The sequence below is a fragment of the Oxyura jamaicensis genome, chromosome 4, assembly GCF_011077185.1.
Source record: "Oxyura jamaicensis isolate SHBP4307 breed ruddy duck chromosome 4, BPBGC_Ojam_1.0, whole genome shotgun sequence".
In the NCBI taxonomy this organism is placed as follows: Eukaryota; Metazoa; Chordata; class Aves; order Anseriformes; family Anatidae; genus Oxyura; species Oxyura jamaicensis.
This window is the reverse complement of record NC_048896.1, coordinates 29,792,993-29,816,422: the sequence shown is the minus strand read 5'-3', so window position 1 is coordinate 29,816,422 and position 23,430 is coordinate 29,792,993. Positions and strand designations below refer to the sequence as shown.

The following is a 23,430-nucleotide window of genomic DNA, read 5'->3' as shown; positions in this document are numbered from 1 at the left end:
AAAAAAAAGAAAAAAAAAAGAAGTAGGAGTGTAAGTTGAAATCATTTGCCTCTTAAGAACCAGATTTCTTGTTGCCAAGGAGACCATCTTAACAGACTGATAGATAACCTCTTGGCAGAAGCCAATTGAAATTACAGCTAAATGGATTATTCAAAATATTAAGAAACAAAACAAGAATAAGGAAACTCAGAAACACCAATTAAATCTGCCAACAGCAATTTATCTAACACTGTTCAAGCACTGAAGACAAGAGGCTTTTTTTTTTTATACACACATACATAAAAATAATGCTTATGAAATTCAAACCTTTCTACTTCCCTTTAACAAGAAGGATATCAGCATCTTACTTTGAAATAATATGATTTGGTACTAGGAGTCAAAAAAAACTTAATATATATTTTCTTTTCTAATAATTCTGAGAGAAAAACAGTATCAGGGGTATGTTTTTACCTTCTGGATTAGGATTGTATTATCCCATCTTATTGCTAAAATTCTGAAAGATTAGATAAGGTGAGATAATACCATCAAGCATCACGAAACTCGTGACATGACTGAACATTTCATGCATCTAACCCCTGCAAAATCTCAAACTAGCTATGGTTTTTATTTGTCGCAATGTACTACTTCATGAACATCCCCTAGATAAGCAGACAGAACTATCTGGCTGGAACTTTTCATAAGAGAAAAATACCTACTTTTTTTTTTTTCCCAAAAAACAAGAATTTTCCACACAGCGTGCAGCTTTGACAAATTCGTGCTGGAATCCTGCCTGACTTCTTGCCACTTTACCCAGATATTGAAGCCAGCTGGCTTGAGAATCAGGCAGCCTGGTAACAAGCTGTCTTAGGAGCTGCAGGGTCTTGGCTTCCAAATTCCCACTTTCTGAGCAAGTACACTTCTAATTTTTATCCTCAAAACTTAAATCTGCCTTAAAAAAAAAATCCCTTCCATTTTAGGAAGCTTCTAAAATATCTGTTCCAATAGCATATGAAAACCAGATTTTCACATTTTTGCAACTGGCAGAGACAGTTTGTATCTGGATAGCTGACGATCTGTCCTCATCTGCCCTGTACCACTAGGATGGGACTTCAGCTTCAGGGACATACTAAAAGGACATAAAGGAAGTTCTTAAAAAACATGAAAGGAGCTAGTAACAAACTGTTTGGAAATGCAATAAATGAAGATACCTTGCAGAGCAAATGAAGATAAAAGGAGCTATAAAAGTACCACTTTTTGTTATTTTCCATCAGGAGCCTGGAGATGTGTATTCTACATAGACACAGCAGCAGTAAGTGCTTGACCTACCTCTTCTGTCCAAAACGTATGTGGTCTTGGTAGTACTACAGATATGGTCACTGCCTTTGCATTTCTCAATTCCATAGGAAAGAATGCTCTATCTGAATTTGCACAGGACATTTCATGATACAAGCATTTGTGGATTAACTCACAAACACTACTTCATTCACTTAGATAGCTACAGACAAACCTTACCTTAACTGCCTTTACTAAGTGGAATAAACAAATAGAGATGCCAAAGTCTCTATTAAGTTCCCTCAGATGAAAAACCTTTCAGGGAATCTTGGTGCTAAAAAATAAAAGCCTGTAACCCATCTTCTACTTTGTTTTATGAGAATGGCCTTTCTCAATGTTTGTCTCACTCTGCGTTGAAAACGGCTCCATTTATTTTCCATCAGCAATGGGCTTCAGCCATTTACTAACATCTTTTTGATGTGTTCCAGCAGTTGATGACACTTAATACTCATTTACAGAAAACTTTTCAATATTTTGTTCACTTTCAGAAATCTTCTTCCAAAGATCTTCCCAAAGCTGCACTAACACACATGAAAAATGTGGCCAGAACTTAACAGCGCCATAGGCTGCAGCTAGAGGACAACAACCCTCACATTTCCTAGATCTCTGTATGACAGTAATTCGGTGTCTATTAGTTTGTAAAACAAAAGATCACAAACAAATATCTCATTTCTCATAAGCATCTGCTGTGTTTTAGGCCAACTGCTTCTACTCCACAAAATAGATTAATTTATTTATTAATAAACTAAATAGAGTACTTGCATTTTTTTCTGATGTGCTAGCTCTACAAAAACAGCTGGAAGCTTTTTTTTTTTTTCTTTTTTTTTTCCACAGAAATGCAAAGCATCAACTCGGAGCTGAGCCTTATGCTCACTTACAAGGACAATGATAATTCCTCAAGGGAATGAAACAAATAGCTAGCAAGAATTAGTTTTTAAACTTTTTTTTTTTATTATTATTTTTTAGTTATTGCTTCAATTCCCAATGTCACATTTTTGGCTTGGGACAAAAGGTCTTTGCTAACAGCACAACGTAAGGCAGTGGTCAAGAGTACCTTATAACCAGCCCTATAGCAGAGGGATAGACAAAAGCTCTGCCAACTTAACTGGAAGAAGCTAAGCGCTGCAGAAGCCAATTTTTAAAAATCTGATTTCCTTGTCAATTTTATGCCTAAATAACTGCCTTTTAGAACACCATGAAATTCATGGCAGCCAAGGTAACAGAAGCATAGCAACAGACGTTGCTACTCAGAATAGAATTGTAAGAAAGATTCTGCTAAATATGTCCTTTAAATCTCATGAGTACAAATGCACACCAGAATAGTCTGCAGAAGGCGCACACCCTTCCCAAATCCAGTCAGGGCTCAAAGTTTTAGCCAGAGCATAAGAACACAAGATGCAGCGTCCCACAGTTAAGTATAATATAGCAATCTGCGCTGGTGCTAAGTTCCCTAACAGAGGTTTCCGTGACCTCTCAGCATAATGCTAAAAGCCAAGTAGCGTTGATCACCAAGAGACACTTCTTCCACAGAGAACCCAACCTTTCCAAATCCAGTGCAATTATGCAATTAGTGAAATTACATTTATCATCTTCACTTGCAACAAAGATGCATTTCAAAAGCTAAACTCTGCATGAGAGCTCTAGTGCTGTGGTGCTACAGACCACATTTGTAGAACTTTGCCAGATAAGTGGAATACATTCATAGGATTACTGAAAATCCACTTTATCTTTTCACAAGATCACAGAAGACCTCTTCTAGCTAAAAGCATAATAATGAAACATTACAAAAAAGGTAACAGAACAGAAATATTTTTAGCATCTAAGATGACAATAAGCATTTCTTCAGCTTCAGAATACCAGCTGGCTTGCAGGGCTGTCCCATTAGCCTTTCCAGTTTTATCCCTAAGCCTGGTATGACCGAGAGAGTCATGTAGAGAGAACTACATTTCCTCTCTCTCTTGTTAAAAATCGCTTGAAAAGACATTGAGATTGACTCCAGTCCAAGATGCCATAGCCCTTTTAACTCTATTCTCTTGTAGTTTTCTTTCTTCAAAGTTTAATTGTAATAGAAGTCAACTCCAAGAAATTGGCATCAAGTGTGTACTATTTTCAGCTTTCTCAATAGGCATCAGATACATATAAATGGCTTCCCTAAATTATAGAAATCCAATAGTCTGCTACAGGAGGACCAGCCCCATCACAAGATTATGAAGCTCCAATTTTAATGGAAGTTGGGTTTTCACTCCCACTGGAAGGAAGTTCCAGAGTCGCAATAACTTCTTATCTATGTTTGCATCAATTTGTTTTTATGCCATCATTGTCTATCAGCAGCGTCTCACTGCCTCTTTTTCCTAAATATAAAATAGCAAGTAAAACAGAGTGGAAGAAGTCAAAGAGCCAGGTGCTTTTCATTTTCTCTATTTTCACTGTTCTTTCAATCAAATAGTCCTCTCTTCTGTACACATCCTAGCTTCTGTAACCTGTAATCCTAAAATGTAGGCTCACAGGAGTTCAGCTGTCTGTGACACAAGGTCTGATTCTGAAATGGCACAGCCACTTATCTTTGGCTCAGACTTCCGAGAAAAAAATAAAATACAAAAATCTTTAAGTTGTGAGAAAGAGCCTTGAAAAAGAGTTGCTCAAGAACAGAGGAGAAAAAAAAAAAAAGATGGTATGATGGTTATGGTGGCATTTAGATGCTTGAGAATTCAAGAGGGAAAACATTAACCTAAAAAGGGATAAAATTGTTTGTTGATAACTGAGGGTTACAAGTTGTACATAATTCCCATACTCTCAAACACATTCAACAAATACTGCACTCAGGGTCTTGCCAATGTCTTTGTTTTTATATTTCTAGGCGGTAATCTATATAAATATTAACTACTAAATGGAACAAAGATAGTTTAAAAGTGAAGCAGTTCAGCATTTGTTAAGGCATAGTTGATGTAGAAGTTGGAAAAAAAATAAAATTAAAAATTAACCCACTGTTATATGAAAATGCATTCCCTAAAACATTAACTACCTAAACTTCAGCTAATAAATGTAATCCTGGATTCCTATTGCATAAAAGATCAAAAATATGACAGCCTTTTGGAGTTGATATGGTGTTACTCAAAGGCAGAAAATATTTAATTAAAGCCTTTTGCATAACAGTTTAAAATACAGTTCTCGCAGAAAGTACTGAGTTGCATCCACACTAGAACTTCTCCCCTAAGACATGCATCACAAAATTTAGTCCTTTCAATAGCAACCTGAATAGCTCTCGAATTGAGTTTTGGGGTTCTTTTTTATTTTTAAATGATATATAAATAGTTTTAATACAATTTGACTGAGTTAAAATAATGCAATATTACCGAGCGTGGCTGATTTGTATTCCTCAGTTTCACACTTATAACAGCAACCAAGAATTCTCTCAATGGACACCTAATCATATGAGTTTACTGCATTTGTTTTTTCCTTAAATATCCATTCTTGATAGGCAAACTATAATCTTCTGAAAGTGAGGGAAAAAAATCTATATTGGAAAACAGATTTTCTTGAAATTAAGGCAATTGAAAACATTCATCAAAATCTTTCTATTTATGAGGTCTAAAATTACTCATGACAATAAAAAAGGCTATTATTTGGACCTGGACATCTGAATTAAGCACTTAGTGCTCTATTCAAGGAAAATTGTCATTTTTATCTCTGCACTAAGTTGTTAATTATGTTAATTTGTCATTGTATATTTCAGAAAAGCTATGAAAAGCAACAGTCTTTTTTTTTTTTCCCTCCCTGCAGCATTATCAGAATAATTTGTTTATTTTTTTCCTTCTCTTTTCTGTACCACTCTCATACTAAGTCTGACAGACTGCTAGGGATTAACAAAGGCAGGGCAGAAAGTGCCAGGCAATGAGGAATCTCACACCCTAACCATGCACAGTATATTATCTTAAGAGTAAGAACAGAATGTGCATTGCTTTAAAATTCACCACGCAGATACTGCAAAAACACAGTAGGAGTGGAGCTGGCAGCTCATGGTATGGGCCAGCAGGACTCCAGGAATACGACAATAAAAAAGGAAACATATATGAGGAAAGTACTTTCTGGAGGAATCCAACAGAAATAGAAGGAGATACGGAGGAAAGAGAAAGGTTAGTTCCAAGCACAAAAGAAGTAGGAAAGAAATACGAGAGAGGTACAAGTGGGGGTAATTCTGCTGAATTGGAAAAGCCAAGGGTGAGAGGTTCGAAATTTTTCCAGAGGGGTGGGGTTAGGAATACTGCAAAAGTAATACAATTACCTTAGCAGACAGAGAGGAAGTTGAGGCAGAGGTAGATTTACATTGCAACAAATGAGAAATTTGACATAGCACAGATTTGGTGGGGAGGGAAGAAACAAAATAAAGGGAGTAAGTAACACAGTAGTTGAAAGAAAATGGCAGGGGAGAGTTAAAGTTGTTAAGTGCACAAACCTGAATGACTAGGAGAACACTGAAGTCACCAGTGAGTGGAAGACAGGGGGAAGGGAAAGATATTTAGATGAAAAGCAATTCAATTTTGCTGAACCTGAAGTAGGAATGAAACATCCAAGAGACACTGAAAAGACAGGAAAAGATCTGTGACTGGACAGATAGAGGCATACCTGAGAACAACTCTCAACCTCTGACAATCCATGATTTCTGAATTAGCAGCATATTCTAAAACAAATTAGTCCTATTCTTTGAATATTCACTCCTGTTGCTCTAATCAAAATGTACTGCTTTGCTAGCTACTAAGTTTAATCCCTATAAAAGGGTGGGGTTTTTTGTTCACCATAAAAAGCTTCCATTAAAAAATAATTCTTCAGTGTAATGTCTTCAGTCTTTACTTAAACATCAAGACCCCAAGGCATTCAACAATGCTACTTGAACAAATTGAAGCATTAGTTTTAGTTACAGTGTTATGCTACAAATTCACTGCTTTGTGCAAAGCTTACACAATGGCTTTAAGGATTTGTTTATTTGTGTTTTGTTTTTTTTTAGTAATCTACATTATGCAACCTTTACCAGTGTCAAAAGCAGTTAAACAAGGGAATCCAGGTCTATTAGATTATGTTAACAATTACTGATTTGGCAATACTTTCCCTGTATCATCAACTTTCCAACAGCAGAAAATGTATTTGGAAAGTAAAGAGGGGGAAAAAGGGATGTTAGCCTTCACAGAGTTATAGAAATGCAAGCTACAAAGCACTTCAAATCATCTAGACTTGCACACAGGTGTGATCTAGATCAATCTAAATCTGATGTTAGTCTAACCAGTTCTAACTTCTAACTTCCATAGACAGCTTGCCAGTGTTACTTTTACAGTAAGATTTTTCTTAAATGCATGAAACTACTTTAAAAATACCTCACAAATTAAGCTTACTCATTCTCATCTCTTTTTACGTACAGGAAGATTTGTGTTCCTTCTCACACTCCTAGCCTTTTAGTTTCTTGACTGAACGGACCCTTTTCTCTCACAGCCTCTGTCATAGGTCAGTCTGTTTTCTTAATATGTTCTCGTTAGACTTCCTCAGATTCACTTCAGCTTGTTTGCATCTGTCTTAAAGGTTGGTTCAGCATTTTTCTACCTGAAGCCTCATCAGCATCAAGAAAAAGGGAATAATTATTCTCCCTTATCCCTGCAACAACACTTCTGTTAGTTCACCAAGGAATCAGAATTGCTTTTTTATTAACAAGGGCAAGCAAAACGAGAACTTAATTCTGAAGACGTGAAGACTTGACATGAGCTAGTCCTCTAACAGATATGACAAACAGCCTTTAAGATGACAATGGCAATGTACTTTTAGTAATAAAATTAAGAATTCTATGAATGTTTTTCAGCAAAGAATGAGAAACAATGACAAGTGTTATTCAAAGGCAAGTAGAAGCTAGACTAATAAAACAATTTGTTGGTTGAGCTATATTGTTACTTAGAAGACACACCTCTATCCACTTTGTATCAAGACAGAAGAACAAGATTACAGGTACCCTTTATAGTAGGGAATTTAAAGTTTTGGGCTAGATAAGTAGGATTCTCAGAAGACAAATGATTTAAGACGCAATATTCATATGATATGTTTCTTGCCAGCGTCTACTTAGCCAATACAGTACAGGTGCTACAGATAGCCTCCCCCCATGCCCTCATCTTCTTTCTTCCCCCATGTTCTTCCAACAGTCCTGAAAATCATAGATGGAACTTTGGTTATTGGCAATTGTTTCTCTAGTGCCAGAATTCTAATTCTTCTTTCCTGCTTTCTCCCCTAAACTATGGTGAAAAAATTTAAACAAGCTGGATTATTTCTGAATTACAAATTGCATGGTCCTGATAGGCTGTGAAAATACAGCTCCTGTGTGCAGCTACTATAGCCCAGCGTCTTTCCTTCTGTGACAGACACTCATATCAAATGCATTCTTCAAAAGATGCATACCTGGATAAAATTCAGTTTCCTTTGGGCAGGTGTGGGTGGATTGGTATGGAATCCACACGTGCGTGTAACCCCCACACACGGATATCAAGCTAACTTCTATGACAATGATAACTTGCCTGCATATGTGTTGGCCTTGTTCAAGAGATCTGTGCATGCATGCATATCAGCAAAAGCACGAATTCCCAAGCAGTTGACAGGATGAAGCTGGGATTCCAAAAATTCACAGCAAGTCCTTTTCACATCCTGCAGTTGCAAGAGACCAGCTGCTGGGAGCAGTACCTGAAAGAAGCAATAGGCGTTTAATATCCCAGTTCAGTTCTGACCTGATACAAGAGTACTGGTCAACATTAATAAAAATAAGTAAATAAATAAAAGAAAGAGAGGAAAATTTCAGAACCACAAGACTCAAGAACTTAAAACCCAACATCAAAATTATTGACGTCTCTGCAAATGCCATTTAAGATTTAAAATCTTGACATCTCTGTCACCAGGTTCACCAGGAAATCATTCCGTAGATTACAATTCTCACACATCATGTAAACTCTCCACAGCATTTATTCACAAGTTCCATAGTTACTCTTCCCAACACTCCACAATTGCATCTCACCTTCAACCCTTCAACATTCTTCACTTTCTTAAAATCAAAAGTTCCTTAAAATCAAAGTTTTCTAGACCACGATAGTATACTTGTTTGCATGCAAGCACTGGACATTGTCCAAATTATTTATTTATTTAGCATCAATAATAAGCATATTTATGCAACTGATTCTAACAAGGACTCAATTCAGTTTCCAAGGAAGTCTATTACCTTCTTGAAAGAATGACAATTCAGGGATTTAAAAGCCTGAACATATAAAACATCTCATAGCTCATTAGAAGTCCATACCAGCAAAGAACTAGTGTAAATGGCATATTTGTCCTTCAGGTTTCACAAAAAAAGCAAAAAAGGAAGGAAGAATTTCAAGAACAGTATAACATGTATTTTATTTGACCAGTAAAATGTAAACATGAGATTTAGGTGAACTATAAGTAAAATTCCCTACTGCTAACTACGATTTCTTCTTCACAATACTTTTCAGTGCCTTTGACAGTTACTTTAATGCAATTTCTATTTTAGAACATTCAAATATGAAATTAATGTTAGTTTGCATCTTCAGTGGATGAAAACAGGAGAGATTTTAACACAAGTCTTGCAAATTTTTACTTACACACAGAGAAAGCATATACCATAGGATTGCTTCAATAATAAGCCAGCAAAATATACACCAAAGACAACAGCTGCACTACTCTTGTTAACTATTACTTTTTTAAAAACAATTACCTGGGTAGAATTAAAAAGAGTCAGGCAAGAACAAAACTGGAAGATCAGGAAGAGAGCTGGAAGAGCAGGGTAAAGTAAAAAAAAGACCTGTGTAACACATACTAAATGCAAGCGGCAGAATATACATATAAATTAGTGCTCTTGGGAACAAGTTTTAATTTTAGTAACTGTCTGCAGAATCAACTATTTGCCATCATCAAGGACTATGTGATAATCTTGCAAAACTGAAATCTGTTTTAATCTTTTTTGCTGTTCCTCTCCCTTCAGCCTGCCATACGTGAAGCTTGCTTGAAAACCATCTTTCTGTTCCACAAGGTATTAATCCCTAACTTGAAACAATAACCTGCTACAACTGAATGTGTAAAACAGGGGATATCAATATAGGCTACAAAAAGGAAGAACATCTTTAATAAAGTTTGCTTCAGGTATCAACTGTTAACGAAACAAATTAAGGCAAAAAAATGTGACTGCACTGATACACCACCAGAGGGTGGTGAGGCCTTGCAGAGAGATCTGGACAAATTAAGAGAGCTTGGGCAATACCCACAGAATGAAGTTTAACAAGAGCAAGTGCTGGATTATGCACCCGGGAAGGGACAGCCCTGGCTATAAGTACAGAATGGGGGACGAGAGGATGGAGAGCAGCCCTGCAGACAGGGATCTGGGGGTTTTGGTTGATAGCAAGCTGAATATGAGCCCGCAGTGTGCCCTGGAAGCCAGGAGGACCAACCATATCCTGGGGTACATCAAGCACGGCATTGCTAGTCGGTCGCGGGAAGGGATTGTCCCACTCTGCTCTGCGCTGGTGTGGCCTCAAGCACTGTGTGCAGTTCTGAGCTCCACAACATTGAATATAAAACTGTTAGAGAGTGCCAAAAGGAGGGCTACAAAGACAGTGAAGGGTCTGGAGGTGAAGATGCATGAGGAGTGGCTGAGGTCCCTGGGTTTGCTCAGCCCAGAGCAGAGCAGGCTGAGGGGAGGCCTCATGGCGGCCTGCAGCTCCCTCACGAGGGGAGCGGAGGGGCAGGCGCTGAGCTCTGCTCTCTGGGGACAGCGACAGGACCCGAGGGAACGGCATGGAGCTGGGACAGGGGAGGGTCAGGCTGGGGGTTAGGGAAAGGTTCTGCACCCAGAGGGTGGCTGGGTGTTCAAGAAGCATTTGGATAATGTTCTCAGATATATGGTCTGGTTTTTTGGCTGGTCCTACGTGGAGTCAGGAGTTGGACTCAGTGATTCTCCTGGGTCCCTTCCAACTCACGATATTCTATGCTACTAAGCAAAAGAACTGAAGACTAGTTTAAGTCTTAGATAGTACTTGAAAATATCAAATAAGTCTAACAAAATAAACGGGGAAGATATGCATGAAGAATTGGAACGAGTGTCAGAAAAAAGTCACACATTACATTATATATCAAAAATCAGGGCTAAGAATCTAACACACGTATTTATTTACACAAGCTGTCTCAATGAATCAAACATTTCACACCTGCTTACAAAAAATTCAGTAATCCAAACAGTCTCGGGTAATTTTAAGTAGGTTATCATTATAGTTGAGCAAATAGCTCTGACAAATTCCTCACTGTGTAAGTAGATTTAGTAGAAGAATATATAGAATAATCAAATAAGTAAAAGAAATTGAAAGATTAAATTTGACAATGTTATGCAGAAAATAATTTAATATTTCTATGCAAAAACAGTTACACTGAAAAGCTTGTTCACTAATAAAAGCAGGAAACAAATGCTACAAGAACTAGAAAATCTGTCTTAATTATGTGAAACTTAAGTCAGCTCTTAAATCACAGTAATTGAGTTTGTAAAGTTATAGATTTGAATACATTTTAGATATCAGATGATGACATATTTTAGTCTAAATACATGTATGTGCATTCCACTAGTAAAAAGGGAAAGACAGACAGGATGTATCAAATTTATCCCATTGAAATTATACATTGAGCTTTAGTTACTAGGCAACAAGAGCAGTGATAACATCTAGCTGTTTCCTTTGGTACAACTGAACCCCTCAGCCTGTACAACCACCTGCATTTAAAACAGCTGCACTGCAGGTAGATTCACTCTGCTAAGGCTACCAAGCTACTGCGGGGGGGAACACTCCTTTAAAACCTACTAAAATATATTAAAATTGCAGGATGGATTAAACTCAGCTGTTGCTCACTCTAAAGTGGTAGGTTATAGCTCAGCTTTATTTCCAAAAATAGCCAGTAGGGGGTACCCTAACTTTCCTGTAAAAGTCAAAAATACTTCAATATGCATACTGCTTCGTACTGCAAGAAATGCAACGGGAAAAAATCCTTTCCAATGGCTTATTCTATGAAAAGAAAATTCTCATCACAGTAGTTGTTTTTATAATCAGAAAAACTGAACAGATTATTATTACAGATGGCACATAAGAAATCATGTATTCTCTTCTTTGTGTCAAAGTAGTAGCGATGAACCTTGGAATGACTGCTAGATTTCCTAGAGCATATTACTTAACCCTTACAAGCCTCTGACGACTATTTCCTGATTACCTCCTCCTGATTCTCCTTTCTGCAGAGACATTCCCGTTCCCAAAGCTATGTGTACCTGGCACAACAACCACCTTTCCAATTCCACTGAGATGCCAAGGACTGTGACCAGGCACTGCGCAGTCACCTGTGTATTCAGGAGAGATCCACCTAAAGCCCTCAACTTTGGTCCCTATTTTCACTGGAGTATTCAAGTACTTCAAAGTAACTCATCTAGGTCATCAACCTGTTTTTGAGGCTGCTGCCCTCTCTTGTGGTGCTTCAGATTCCTGCCAGGATTCTGATGAGGGCTGGAGTACACTGATGTTGCCTGCAGCAATTTTCCCTCCTCTTTTTCCAGTTCACCCTCGTGGCTGGATATATTTACCTCATGTGACCAAAATACACATCTATTGAGCTCTGAGGTGAGGAGGAGCTCTTACAGGCAGACACCCATCTAGTTATTGTGACCTATCAATTCAGAAGGAACATGTCTACAACAGTCTGGGAGATACAGCAGGACCTGTGTGACTAGCCAACAAACCTCTGCCACGGAAGAAGGCTCAGAGGAGATGGATAAGGGCAATGAGTTCAGCAAAGAATGCAAGGAATGACCGCCCAGTGCTGTGAAGCAAACTGAACTTATCTCAGCACAAGGTGGGGGTAACCTTTGTTTTCAGAGTACAGCTGTACCGGTAGGTCATCAAGTCATGTAAACAGCCTTCCTTGAGATAATTAGTACAGAGCAATGCCTTCCCCAACTAGACAGCACAGTAAAGCAGGGGAAGTATACATGTAACTCAGTCCAACTGGAATTATAAAAACTGAATAACCAAAAGAAAAGACCTCTGAAGAAAGCAATGGGCTCGAGCTGGCTTTAACCCATGTATTCCTTCCTAGTGACCGGGGCAACCCGTCATGCTGTGCATGAGCATTACAGAGACCAGTAACGGGAATCACGTTTGTATAGGGAACCAACTGTATACTGCAGTTGCTATATTGTGCTTTTGTTCTGATTTCAGTATGCTGCTGTCTGTCTGCTAAATCAAGATGTAGCATGATGCAGCACCAAGTATCTTAAAGGCCTTAAATTAACCCTCCTCTCGTGGACTACCTTGAAGATCCTGGTCAGAGAGTACCGAGCTGTGACAGCCTTGGCGTGCCTCCACACCAGACAAGGGGATTTGTCCTGCCTGAAAGCTGCTGGATGACTTATTACAAGCATCTCTTCACAGCATTTCTACTTCACAACATTCAGTGCTACTCTCCACTTCACGCAGCCTCTAGCTCCCAAAGTAACAAGCGCAAGTTGGCACTGCTTTACACAACAGGTCCTTTTAGTATCTGTCCTGCTAGGTGACAATGGAGAAAAACTAGCTTACTGGGGAAGGGGCCACCAAGACAGTCAGGGGACTGGAGCATGTGGTATTACAAAGAGAGGCTCTGAATTTGTTCAGCCATAAAAGAGAAGGTGGAGGGGAAGAGCTTATTACTGACTGCACCTATTTAATGGGAGGATCGAGAGAACAGAGCCAGGCTGTTCTTGAAGCTGCACAGCAATTGCACAGGAAGCCATGTGCAAGTGAAAAGTTTGGAAAGTCTGATTAGAGAAAAGGAGCTAGGCTTTTTGCTTGTTAAACCATGAGGGTGATTAAGCTCCGGGACAGGCCACCCCAACAAGCTGCAGAATCTCCATCCTTAGAGATACTCAAAATACAGTGGGCAGGTCCCTCTGCAATCTGCTTCAACTGGACCTGCTTTAAAAATAACAAAGTTCAATGCAAAGTAAAATTTAAATTGATTAAAGCTTTTTTCTCTGCTGGTTTAAATCATTTTGATACAGTAATTGGGCTTTTTTTTTAAAAAAAAAAACTCAACCCATGCTCTTATCTTTGCATTCATCTTTCCACTAACAGATTCTCCTGACGTGTTGTGTGACCTGCAATACAAAGATGCTTAAACCAATATTTTTATCTTACTATTTTGAGATTTCCTGGAATTTCTTTGAGATGTATTTCATGAATCCTTGCCTAAATTCAAATCGATACCTGACAATGATGCATCGAAAGACCATATTGCAGGTTTTGGGAACAAGATCATATTTTTTTCATAGAATAAACAAAAAAATTCTCCGAACATTGTTTTGCACACAAATAAGCCAATAAAAATCAAAGCAGCTTACGACAAGAGAAATGAACAGTGTGCTGTTTAAACAGAAAAATATATATATATATTTTTGTAACACGCAGAGGAAAAAAACACATCAGTAACATTAGGAAAGAGACTAACCTAGGAAAGCAAATGCCTGAGAATCCAATCACAATACAATGCAACATACAAGCACTCAAGACAGCGAGTTACATCCTTGCTAAATATAGATATTCCATATTTCCAGTTCTGACATTAAAATGAAATCAATTTCAAAGAGCAGCAGTTATGTTACTACTAGTCATAAAACAAATCTTGAGGAAATACAGTAAAATGTAACATCAATTTCTAGGGTTTAAATACCTATTTCAGCTAGCTAAATTCCTGAACTTGCTGTTTATATTGCCATGGCACAAGGAAGAATGAAATTAAGAGTTTTGTCAGAGATCATCAAAATTAGCTTTTTTTCATTATTATTCCTATCTAAATGCATCTGTAATATAATTAAAACTGTGGTTTGTAACAAATTAATTTAGTTAAATTTCTAGTGAAATAACTCTGTGCTGCATTGAAATTATGCTGCTTATGAGTGTGCACATAAAACCACTAAAAGATACAAATATTTTAACACTTGCATCCGTGGGATAAAATGCAGAAGTTCCAATTTTAGGAAATTCAGCTCTGCTAGAATTTTTACAAGGACAAGATGTGCAAGTTAAATGTACTGTTCCAGTGTTAAAATACACGCAAATCAGATGCTATATTGGATTTAAAAATGTCCATGAGCTGCAAGTTTAGAACATAATGCCATGCATCTTATAAATATATATCTTCAGAGTCTTTGAGTTTATAGGCTATTGTGCAGTGAAGACTTGGATGTGCAAATTTATCCTTTATCTTAATGAGCCCAATCCAATTAAAAATACAGGTGTGGGTGGCAGTTTTATAGTATCTGAGGAAGGAATCAGACTCTTAATTGAGATACAATCCTGTTCCTTCACATTCCCTTAGTACTAGCTACGTTATTGGCAGAGCACTTTCAGTCGAAAACAAGCAAACAATGAAGATAATGGAGTATTTTAAATGACTGACATGATCTCTAAAAATACTAAGCAGTTCCTGACTTGGAAAGTAGTGTTAATTAAAATGGAATGTAAGGAAAAAGTAACTGTTTTACATACCTGCCATTTAACTAGTGTCACTGTCTGTACTGAAGCATCCAAGATGGTTACAACCACATGCAGTTTATAGGAAGTATCTGATTTGCTCCAAAACTGTCTTTAGAAGAGAAACCACTTTAGAAGATTAGTCTGAATGAAATACTAATTATTATTTAAAACATTTGTGGGGGAGGGCTTTTTTTGTTTTGTTTTTTGAGGGGTGTGGAAGTTTGGGTATGGATCTGGGAGGATGTTCTGAGTCACAAAGTGCAGACACGATTCACAAAGCAAACAAAGTGACAGAAGGGACACTTTGATCAAGTAATGTACTATAATTAATGCTGCCCATATTATCTACAAGGGAGAACCATACTGTCATGTTTGCCTTGAGGATTTTCCTGCATTGCCTTTATCAGAACTGTGCCCAAACCACCATGTAAAAGCATATTTTGGCTTAAGTCTCCACACAAGAGATCAATATGATGGTTATTTTTGTTAACAGTGATGAGCTTAGTCTTTCATATCATCTTCTGTTAAAGTTTCTCAAAATAGGATAGCAACATTGTTCCATGAAAAAATCTTGAACCTGAGATATTTTTAGTTAGAATTTCAGATTTTTCTTTCAGTGAAAAAAATCCTAGACATTTAAGTATATATACAGTAAGTCATCTAAAATGACAGCTCAGAATCGTTCATCATGTTGTAATTCAGGACTTAAAATATGATAGAGTTGCATTTAAAACGTCTTCATATTTTCTTGGGGACAAGGAAATTTAACTAAGTCTAACTAGTGTCTGAACAAAGCCAGTTGCTGCTGATACTTCAGAAACTTCCATTCAGAAACTGCACAATTTACTCTCTGTGATCTGAAGTGCTAGCTAGTCAAATAATATACAAAGGATCTCTGCTGAAGGATTAAAAAAGCTGAAAATATTGCGGAGGCAGGACACCGTAACTCACCCTGTGTGGTTTTCCATCTTCCTGTAAAGGCTGACCCACATAAAGAATCGCTGTATCAGCAATGCTTTTAGCTGGCGTGCTTAATCTATAGGACTTAACCATAATATCTCACACCTTTAGTACTGGACCACCCTCAGCCTCAGACCCCACTGAGAGATACACTGTGCTTGGTTATAAAGAAAAGATCACTATGACAAACATTAAAAAAATCCCCTAATTACACACATTTTCTTTTTACATTATAGGCAGACTGATTTGTAACACACAAGGCTTGTTCTCCTACCATAACTGAGCATTTGCTGGCAACCTTGGAAGAGGAATCAAAACACCATTTCCAAACCCTAAAAAGCCTGCTCTGGAAATAAACAGCAGTGTAACTGGGATAGTAGATTATGAGCCTCTGCTTTCTCTCATCTCATTCTCTGGTACAGAAGATGTACCCATACCACTGATTTTTATATTAATAGAAAACTAGGGAACTAAGAGCAACAGAAATAGCACGAAGTAAAAATACTTTGTGTGCATGGTGCTTATCTTTAGTACAAAAATTGAGACAAGAATAACATCTAATGTGCAATAAATGGCCCTTTCAGTAGATTCAAAAGATATTTGATTGCACTGAACTTTTAGCATTAGTTATGTTTTTATATTTTGAGAACACCTTTTACTCATCATCTGGTTTCTTACAGCAGACTGTATTTATAATCTTCTAGAAATGTCACAGGGGAATACCTTCTCAAAAGGAGTGTTTCAGTGACAAAATTCATCATCACTTTAATCTGGATGTTGTGCTTGTAGGATTCATGTATTTAGGGGACAGAATTCTCCAAGCAAATGACATCTCTAGCCTCCCATGCAAACATATTTTATTTTTTTATATGAAGGTTTAATGCATATGTTTCATGATTTAAACCATGATTAATATCCAGAAACCAAAACATTTTCAAGAAAATCTTTATTCCTGCCTCTACAGATTTCATCTTACATGTAGCAAGGCACTGTTGAACACACGTGCAAATGAGAGAGGTCAAACATGCACTCTCTTCTGTAACTGGTTTAACTTACTCATAATAAGCACCTTGCATTTTGCAGGGAGGTAAATGGGCACGCATGCTTTCATTTGCATAGAACACTTTAAAGGATGAGCAAGTGCCCTCCACTCTTCAAGTTGTCCAGGACTGTCTTTCAAGTTTTGCAGCAGGTAGTTTTATTTTCATCATTGGAAATAGATACACAGGTGCCTATACTAAAGGTCACAGCTGAGATGAAAGAAGCTGCTTTCATTCAATGTGGCCAAGAAGAACCTAACACAGCCTAGGAACATGATGATTTTGAAGATCATAGACGCAGAGAAGTTGCACAAGCTGTTCTGTCTAAGAAGACAGTTTACATACAGAAGGTCTTATTCATTAATACCTAGTTAAAGGGCAACCACATGTTAGAGGGGCAGAATGAAGGCACCAGGTTCAAGAATCAGAGAACTTGTGATCTCAGACCTGACTAATTCTGACCTACCTGGTTATCACATCTGTTTCCCTTCCACTCTGCAACACCCCTCACCTTTCTTCTTTTGGGCCACAGCAAACTTACAGCAACAAGCTATAATACTTGTTATAACAGAATCCTGATTCTAGCTGCCCATAAAACAGAGCTGAAATGTTTTTCAGGCTAACCTAAAACTTCACAATTTTGCAGCTAAATGGATGTCCAAATGATGGATAAAGTTCCTATCTTAAAAAGAAAAAGCACGGCATCCCTCCCAAGTCAACTGCTTGAAAACATTATACATACATATATATAAATATGAACTCTCCAAGTTTCCTTCTGCATGCTCTTCCATTTGCATGTTCTTCCCACCCTACTTTTTAAGACATTTTTAGAACACTAACATCTTTCTGGTGCAGAAGCTGAGCACTTTCATTCAGTTCCAAGCCCAACCTTACATCATGTTAATGCTGAAAATACAGGGATAACTATATATTAGACCCAAACAACAGTCCATTCATCCCTGGTAATCTAGGAACATCCATCTTCATCCACCGTCAGAGCAAGGTGCACAAAACCCCACAGCCTGAAGTAAATCAGCAACAACAAAGAGTATTTCCCTGAAACATAAGGAATAGCTTGTTCTTGCAGCACAAGGATACGTCTCATCTTTTAGAACATTTTAGAGCCAGTATTTCTAGTTAAAGCCAAACTTTACTTGAGAAAAAATGGCAGCATTCAGTGCTTCCAGGAAAATAAACATAAGGGCTTCAACGGGACAAGAGCCTGGTTTTCCAAATTTGTAAGAACATAGTAAGAGATTGCAGTGATGACTGTAGTTCTTGGTGGTGTGTCAGGCACACAGGCTTCTTTTAAGATGAGGGGAGGAAGAGAAGATAAAGACGAACAAATCGCAAAAATTTGTCCTTGTAACTATTTTTGTCCACCTCCGCCAGAAGCAGTCAGGGATCTCACCCAGCCTCAGCTGCACAGGAAGCGAGTTTGGCAGCTGCCTCAAGACAGAACCTGTTATGTCCTCCCTCCCTTCCCTGACACGTGGCTAAACCCAGTATTTACAGGGCTGGAGCTTCACAGCACCACGCTGCTTTCCGTCAGCACTCCCCATCCCTTCCTCCCTCTCTCCTCTTTTTCTTTCGGAGGACAAATGAAAGAGGAAACCTTGGAGGAAAGAGCGTAGAGCAGGTGAGCCCGACCCAGAAGCAGACCTGCTATGCTCTCACCTAATTACGAAGGGGAAACTTCACTGAGTGAAAACACCTGCTTTGAAACACTATCAAATGGTAACCCGAGGTCCACAGGTAAGGTACGTATTTCCGAACCGACCAGTAGAGCCAGAAAAGCACACTGCTCACATTCTGCATCTTAAGCAGCTCCTCTCATATGCATTTTGCAGCAACAGGCTCCATCCATTCACCACCCGTTGTTTAAGCATGCCAAGTAATAACATGTTAAGCATGTTAAAAAACAACAACACGCGTACACACAAATGTTTTTGTGCATTCCTCGCTAGGTACCCTAAAGAAAAACCTGTTGCCTTTCAGCGTAAGTAAATAACTCATCCTTTTGCCATTAAAAAGGGTAAAGTGGGATCTTTGAAACAAATAGATTTTGGAGGAAAAATACTGAGTCGTCCTTTAGTCATCTCACAGTCACCCTAAAAAAAGGCCCGAATTCTCTCCCTCTCATGATAGCTTTTCCATGCCTTTCACAGCTTTTTAAGCCTAATGTGCTGTTCCTGTCATATTTCAGACCATCCAGCAAAGCGTTACAGGTGAGAACACTGATTTATACGATGCACACAAGCTGCTACACCACTCCGTACGCTCTTTTTTAAAGCCACTATTTCACAATGAGCAGCAGCTTTTCTGAAGTGGCTACGGTATGCTGGTCTATTCTGGGAAAAGTTGTCAATGTAGAACGCAGCAACATATAGGAGTAATTCAAACTTCTCTTTTCATGCATTACCTTACACTTTCCAACATTTAATTTGGTCTGCCATCATGCTAGCCCAACATCTAGCTGAGCTAGAAAGAAGTGAAATCTTCTGTTTTTTTGGTCTTGGAAAATCTTTAAACCAGTTTATCATCTGCATCTTTTGCTTCTCTTAAAAAACAATTTAAAAATCTGTCTTTCTGTGGAAGCTTGAGACACAATACAACCATTCTGATACAGTGAAAACCTAGTATTTATTCCTATTTCCTCCTGTGCTCCCTAGGGATTTTTGATCTATTTATTGCTCATCACATGACAATTTAGGAGGGACTACAACTAACTTGACTTTCAGAAGCCTTTGAAGCAGTTATTTCTGGACCACTCAAAGAACTCAAACCTCATTGGAGGTTTTTAGGAGCTATGCACAACTTGGAATTCAAAAACACACACAGCTTGAACTTCCTTCACGTTACCTGACGCTAATCAAAAAAAAAAAAAAAAAACCTTGTAGTCTCTTTAACACTCGGGATCACTAGTGGCATTGTACTGATTTACTAAAATGTGACCTGAAACTGCAATGAATAGCCAGCTAGAAAACATAACATTTCTATCAATCTCAGCCACCTCCCTTTAGAGGTTTCTTTTCCTTATGGGTATGGCAAAAAAAAATTTAGGTGTCTATAAAATTATTTTTGCCCTAGTGATCTGATGTTGTTATTCATTTGCTTCAGTCCTCTTCTTCTGACCCATTCTCTCAACCTATCATTGATCTGTAAGAGCATGCACCTTGCACAGCCCACTGGCATAACTGGGACTTTCTACCTTAATTAGTTCTTGGCACCTTGCTCATGCATGGCCCTGGCAGCCTACACACTTTCTAAATCACTCATTAAAGAAACAATATGCAGGAAATGAACAGCTGTTCTATTTAGAGCTGCAGTGCTGAGTAAAAGTGTTTTATTATTTTTATAACTTAAATAAAACATGCCTGTTTAAATCCCTCAGTGACTTCCCCTTCACCTCCCACAGGAATCAGAATCACATGCTTATCAAACACAGGATTACAGATCAGTATCTGCTCTATAATGTACTCCTGTCTCAACCCCACTTCTGTCTCACCTCATCACCTCCGCCTCCATGACTTTCTGATTCATTCCTTGAATCCTACTTAGACCATTCTGACAAAGCCAAGCTACAAGCCTCCTCCATCTTCTCTGCCCAAAAATCTATTTTCCAAATAAGCAGAAACAATTTTTTTTTTTTTTTTTCCCTTCCCTGACCCTCAAAACATCTTCTGAAGGAACAAAGACTTCAAGATAGGGAAATTCTGGGATTCAGCCTGTAAAACTGAATTAAGATTCAGATTTAAGATTCATCTTTATCTCTTGTGCTACAGCTCAGTTCTGTTTGTCCCTTACGTGTTTCTTTTTAGCAGCTACAAACTGTGATAAGACAGCTCAAATTTCCATCCAGATTTCTCTTCATTCTTCCAAGGCTCATCCCCTTCTACCTATACAATCTTCTTTATGAACAAAGTTCTGGAATCTCCCATTCAGCCAGACAATAGGAAAAAGAAAACGTTATAAAAAGATTCACTGGCTGGAGAATGCCAGCAAGACGTGAATAAAGCATCACTTAGAGAACAGAGAAATAGCAGAGGTATCTAGCGGAAAGAAAGGTCAGGGATGTAAAAACGTGAATATCTGAGGGAACAGCAGATGCCATATCAGTGTAACACCTGCTTTTCCTGGTTCTCATGGTCCTGTTGTCATTTATTTGTCTTAACCAATGCTATATCTGTACAGAAACAGTAGTTGCCTCCTCTACAAATTCCTTTTGCTCCCTCCCTCCTGGAACTTCAGCCCGTCATCCATAACTAATGAAACAAGGAGAGGGAAGACTAAAGAATGTTATCAATAAACGAAGAAGCAGGAATTATGAACTGGGGGAGGAGGGGAGCACTTGTTGCACAAAATGGAACGTGGGAAGGTCTTCTCTAGGTCTAGCACCACAATGCAAGAAGTGTTTGTTGCATTGTCGTGTACAGGGGACGCTGGGGGAATACAGTCCAACTGAAGACAGAATTGAGGAGAAAGAAGGGCTTAAGGTGGTTTTGGAAACAACTAATGAGACCACCACTTGTGTGGGACACGTAGGGAAAGCAAGGATCCAGGGCTAGGTACTGGACAGCAAATGTATCTTAGCACAATTACTGGAGGGATCCACTGTGCACACACACATGTGCATAGTTGTGTCCAAGGCTAGGGCTGCAGGCCTTGAGGCCCGTATGCCCAGGTGCCTGCACTTAGAGAGCCAGGATGCACCAGGGACAGCTACACTGAGTGTGTAAGCCAGCCACTGAGGGTAGGACATGTTTACGTGTACACATATGTATGTGCCACTAGCAGACCTTCTCCCTTCATAAGCCGGAGTCCTCCGTGGGTGAAGATTTTGGTGCTGCTCGTGCGTGTGTGAGTGACAAATATTTCTGTCTGCATTCATTCATGCAGTTGGCCACGCTGTATAGAAGTATGTCTGTATCAAAAAGACATGCTCAGCCTCCCTGCTGGCTGGACCCTGGGGACATGGAGGTGCAGCAGCCTTGCTGCCAGATTCAGCAAGCCCCGATACCTTCCTATTGCGAAGTACACACTGTGCTATCCATCCTTCCATCGTGTCACCAAGGGGGAAAAAAAAAAGGAAATGTTTTAGCAGGGCATCAAACGTTTATCAGCATGGTGTGTGGCTCTGAAGCCTACCTTCAGCCAAACCAAACACACCAGTTTTACTCTCCTAGGAAAATAAAAACAACATAGAAAGGAGAGTGACAATATATATACTGCAGAATAGATCCAGTTCATATAATAAATTAATATTGTGCACCAGAAACCAGGCAGTTTCTTCTTTACACATACATAATAGCTAAAGCCACAAAAGATATGATATGGGGGAAAAAATCTAGTCAAAACATACTATTCAGTACACATTTAAACTGACATAGAACAAAATATTAAGGTTCCCCACAAAGATGTTTGCTCTTTATTTTAGTCAGCATAAGACCACAGCTCTTTTATGCAGAGCTTACTCACTTAAAGCACAAATTAATGAAGCTTTCTTTGGTAATAAGATACACCTGTAGAAAGATCACCATTCTCCTTTCCCTTCCCTCCTACACGCACTTTCTTGAAACGTAACCACATACAAGCAAGTGAAGAATGCATGGTAGGATTTTTTCACTGCAAAAATTAGCTCATTTACTGCTGCCTAACTTGTGTTACAATACATACCAACTCCAGAATTGTGCCACTGTCTCTCCTCCAGCTAAGCCACATATTAGTTTTGCCCCCGTATTATTAAAATCCTCAAAGCTTTTGTCATAAATACAAACAGAATGGGTCAAAAGAGATAACCAGAGGGCTGCTTGAGGCATAACATCTAAAATACGTATAAAACCAAAATGCAGTGGTGCTCCACTGGTACACTTCCAAGATGACCAAGACATTTAAATAGGCATACTGTCAAGCCCAAGGTTAAATTCTTGCCCACTGAAATGTAATGTTTCTATTAATAGATTTTGTAATGAAACTCATCATATGTGCTTGGATCTAAATGCCTCTGTGCGATGTAAGCTATCCCCTAATGTTATCGGAACTCTGCAGGCATAAAATAATAAAAATGAAAGTCTGGATTACTATATAAAGAGAGGTTTCAATCCACATCAGGATTAAGTGATTTTATAATTCAGTTTTAATCGTGAAGTCATGTATTCTATAAAATATTTTAACTTGAATGACTTTGGTTACAACTTTGTAAATTGCAAGAATTTCCAGAATTTAGTAGCAATGCCATCACAGCCATGATAGTCAGAAAGACCAAAAGCCTGTTTATTTTTAGAGCTCTGTAAGATGATGCTATAAAGAATTTCATCTCCTCCTAAAGCTTCAATACTACCTGTGTCAAGGAAATAAGATCACCAACGAATAATGTCTTTTGATACTCAATAGCTCTGTTACATAAACCTCAATTTAAAAGAAAAATACTTTCAAGAATTAGTGGAGTTGCCTGAAACCACATAAAAAAAAAAAAAAAAAAAAAAAAAAAAAGCTTATTTATGGACAGAAAGCTCTAGGTCTCCATTGAGGAAATGTAAAAATGTGGG

General features: G+C 38.4%; 1 protein-coding gene and 1 long non-coding RNA gene across 3 annotated transcripts in view; both read right to left on the bottom strand.

Annotated features, from left to right (window-relative positions):
• The window catches only part of KLHL2 (kelch like family member 2), a 54,173-nt gene that overhangs the window by 14,409 nt on the left and 16,334 nt on the right, over positions 1-23,430 (bottom strand). For both annotated transcript variants that reach the window (XM_035325359.1, XM_035325360.1), the window contains one exon: positions 7,857-8,019. In XM_035325359.1, the coding sequence (XP_035181250.1) occupies positions 7,857-8,019 (163 nt within the window). The remainder of the gene's footprint in view (positions 1-7,856; positions 8,020-23,430) is intronic.
• LOC118166439 lies at positions 5,083-7,848 on the bottom strand. Its single transcript, XR_004750501.1, has 2 exons — positions 6,720-7,848; positions 5,083-5,888 (listed from the first exon to the last, which is right to left on the bottom strand). It is a non-coding gene; the product is annotated as an uncharacterized LOC118166439 (long non-coding RNA).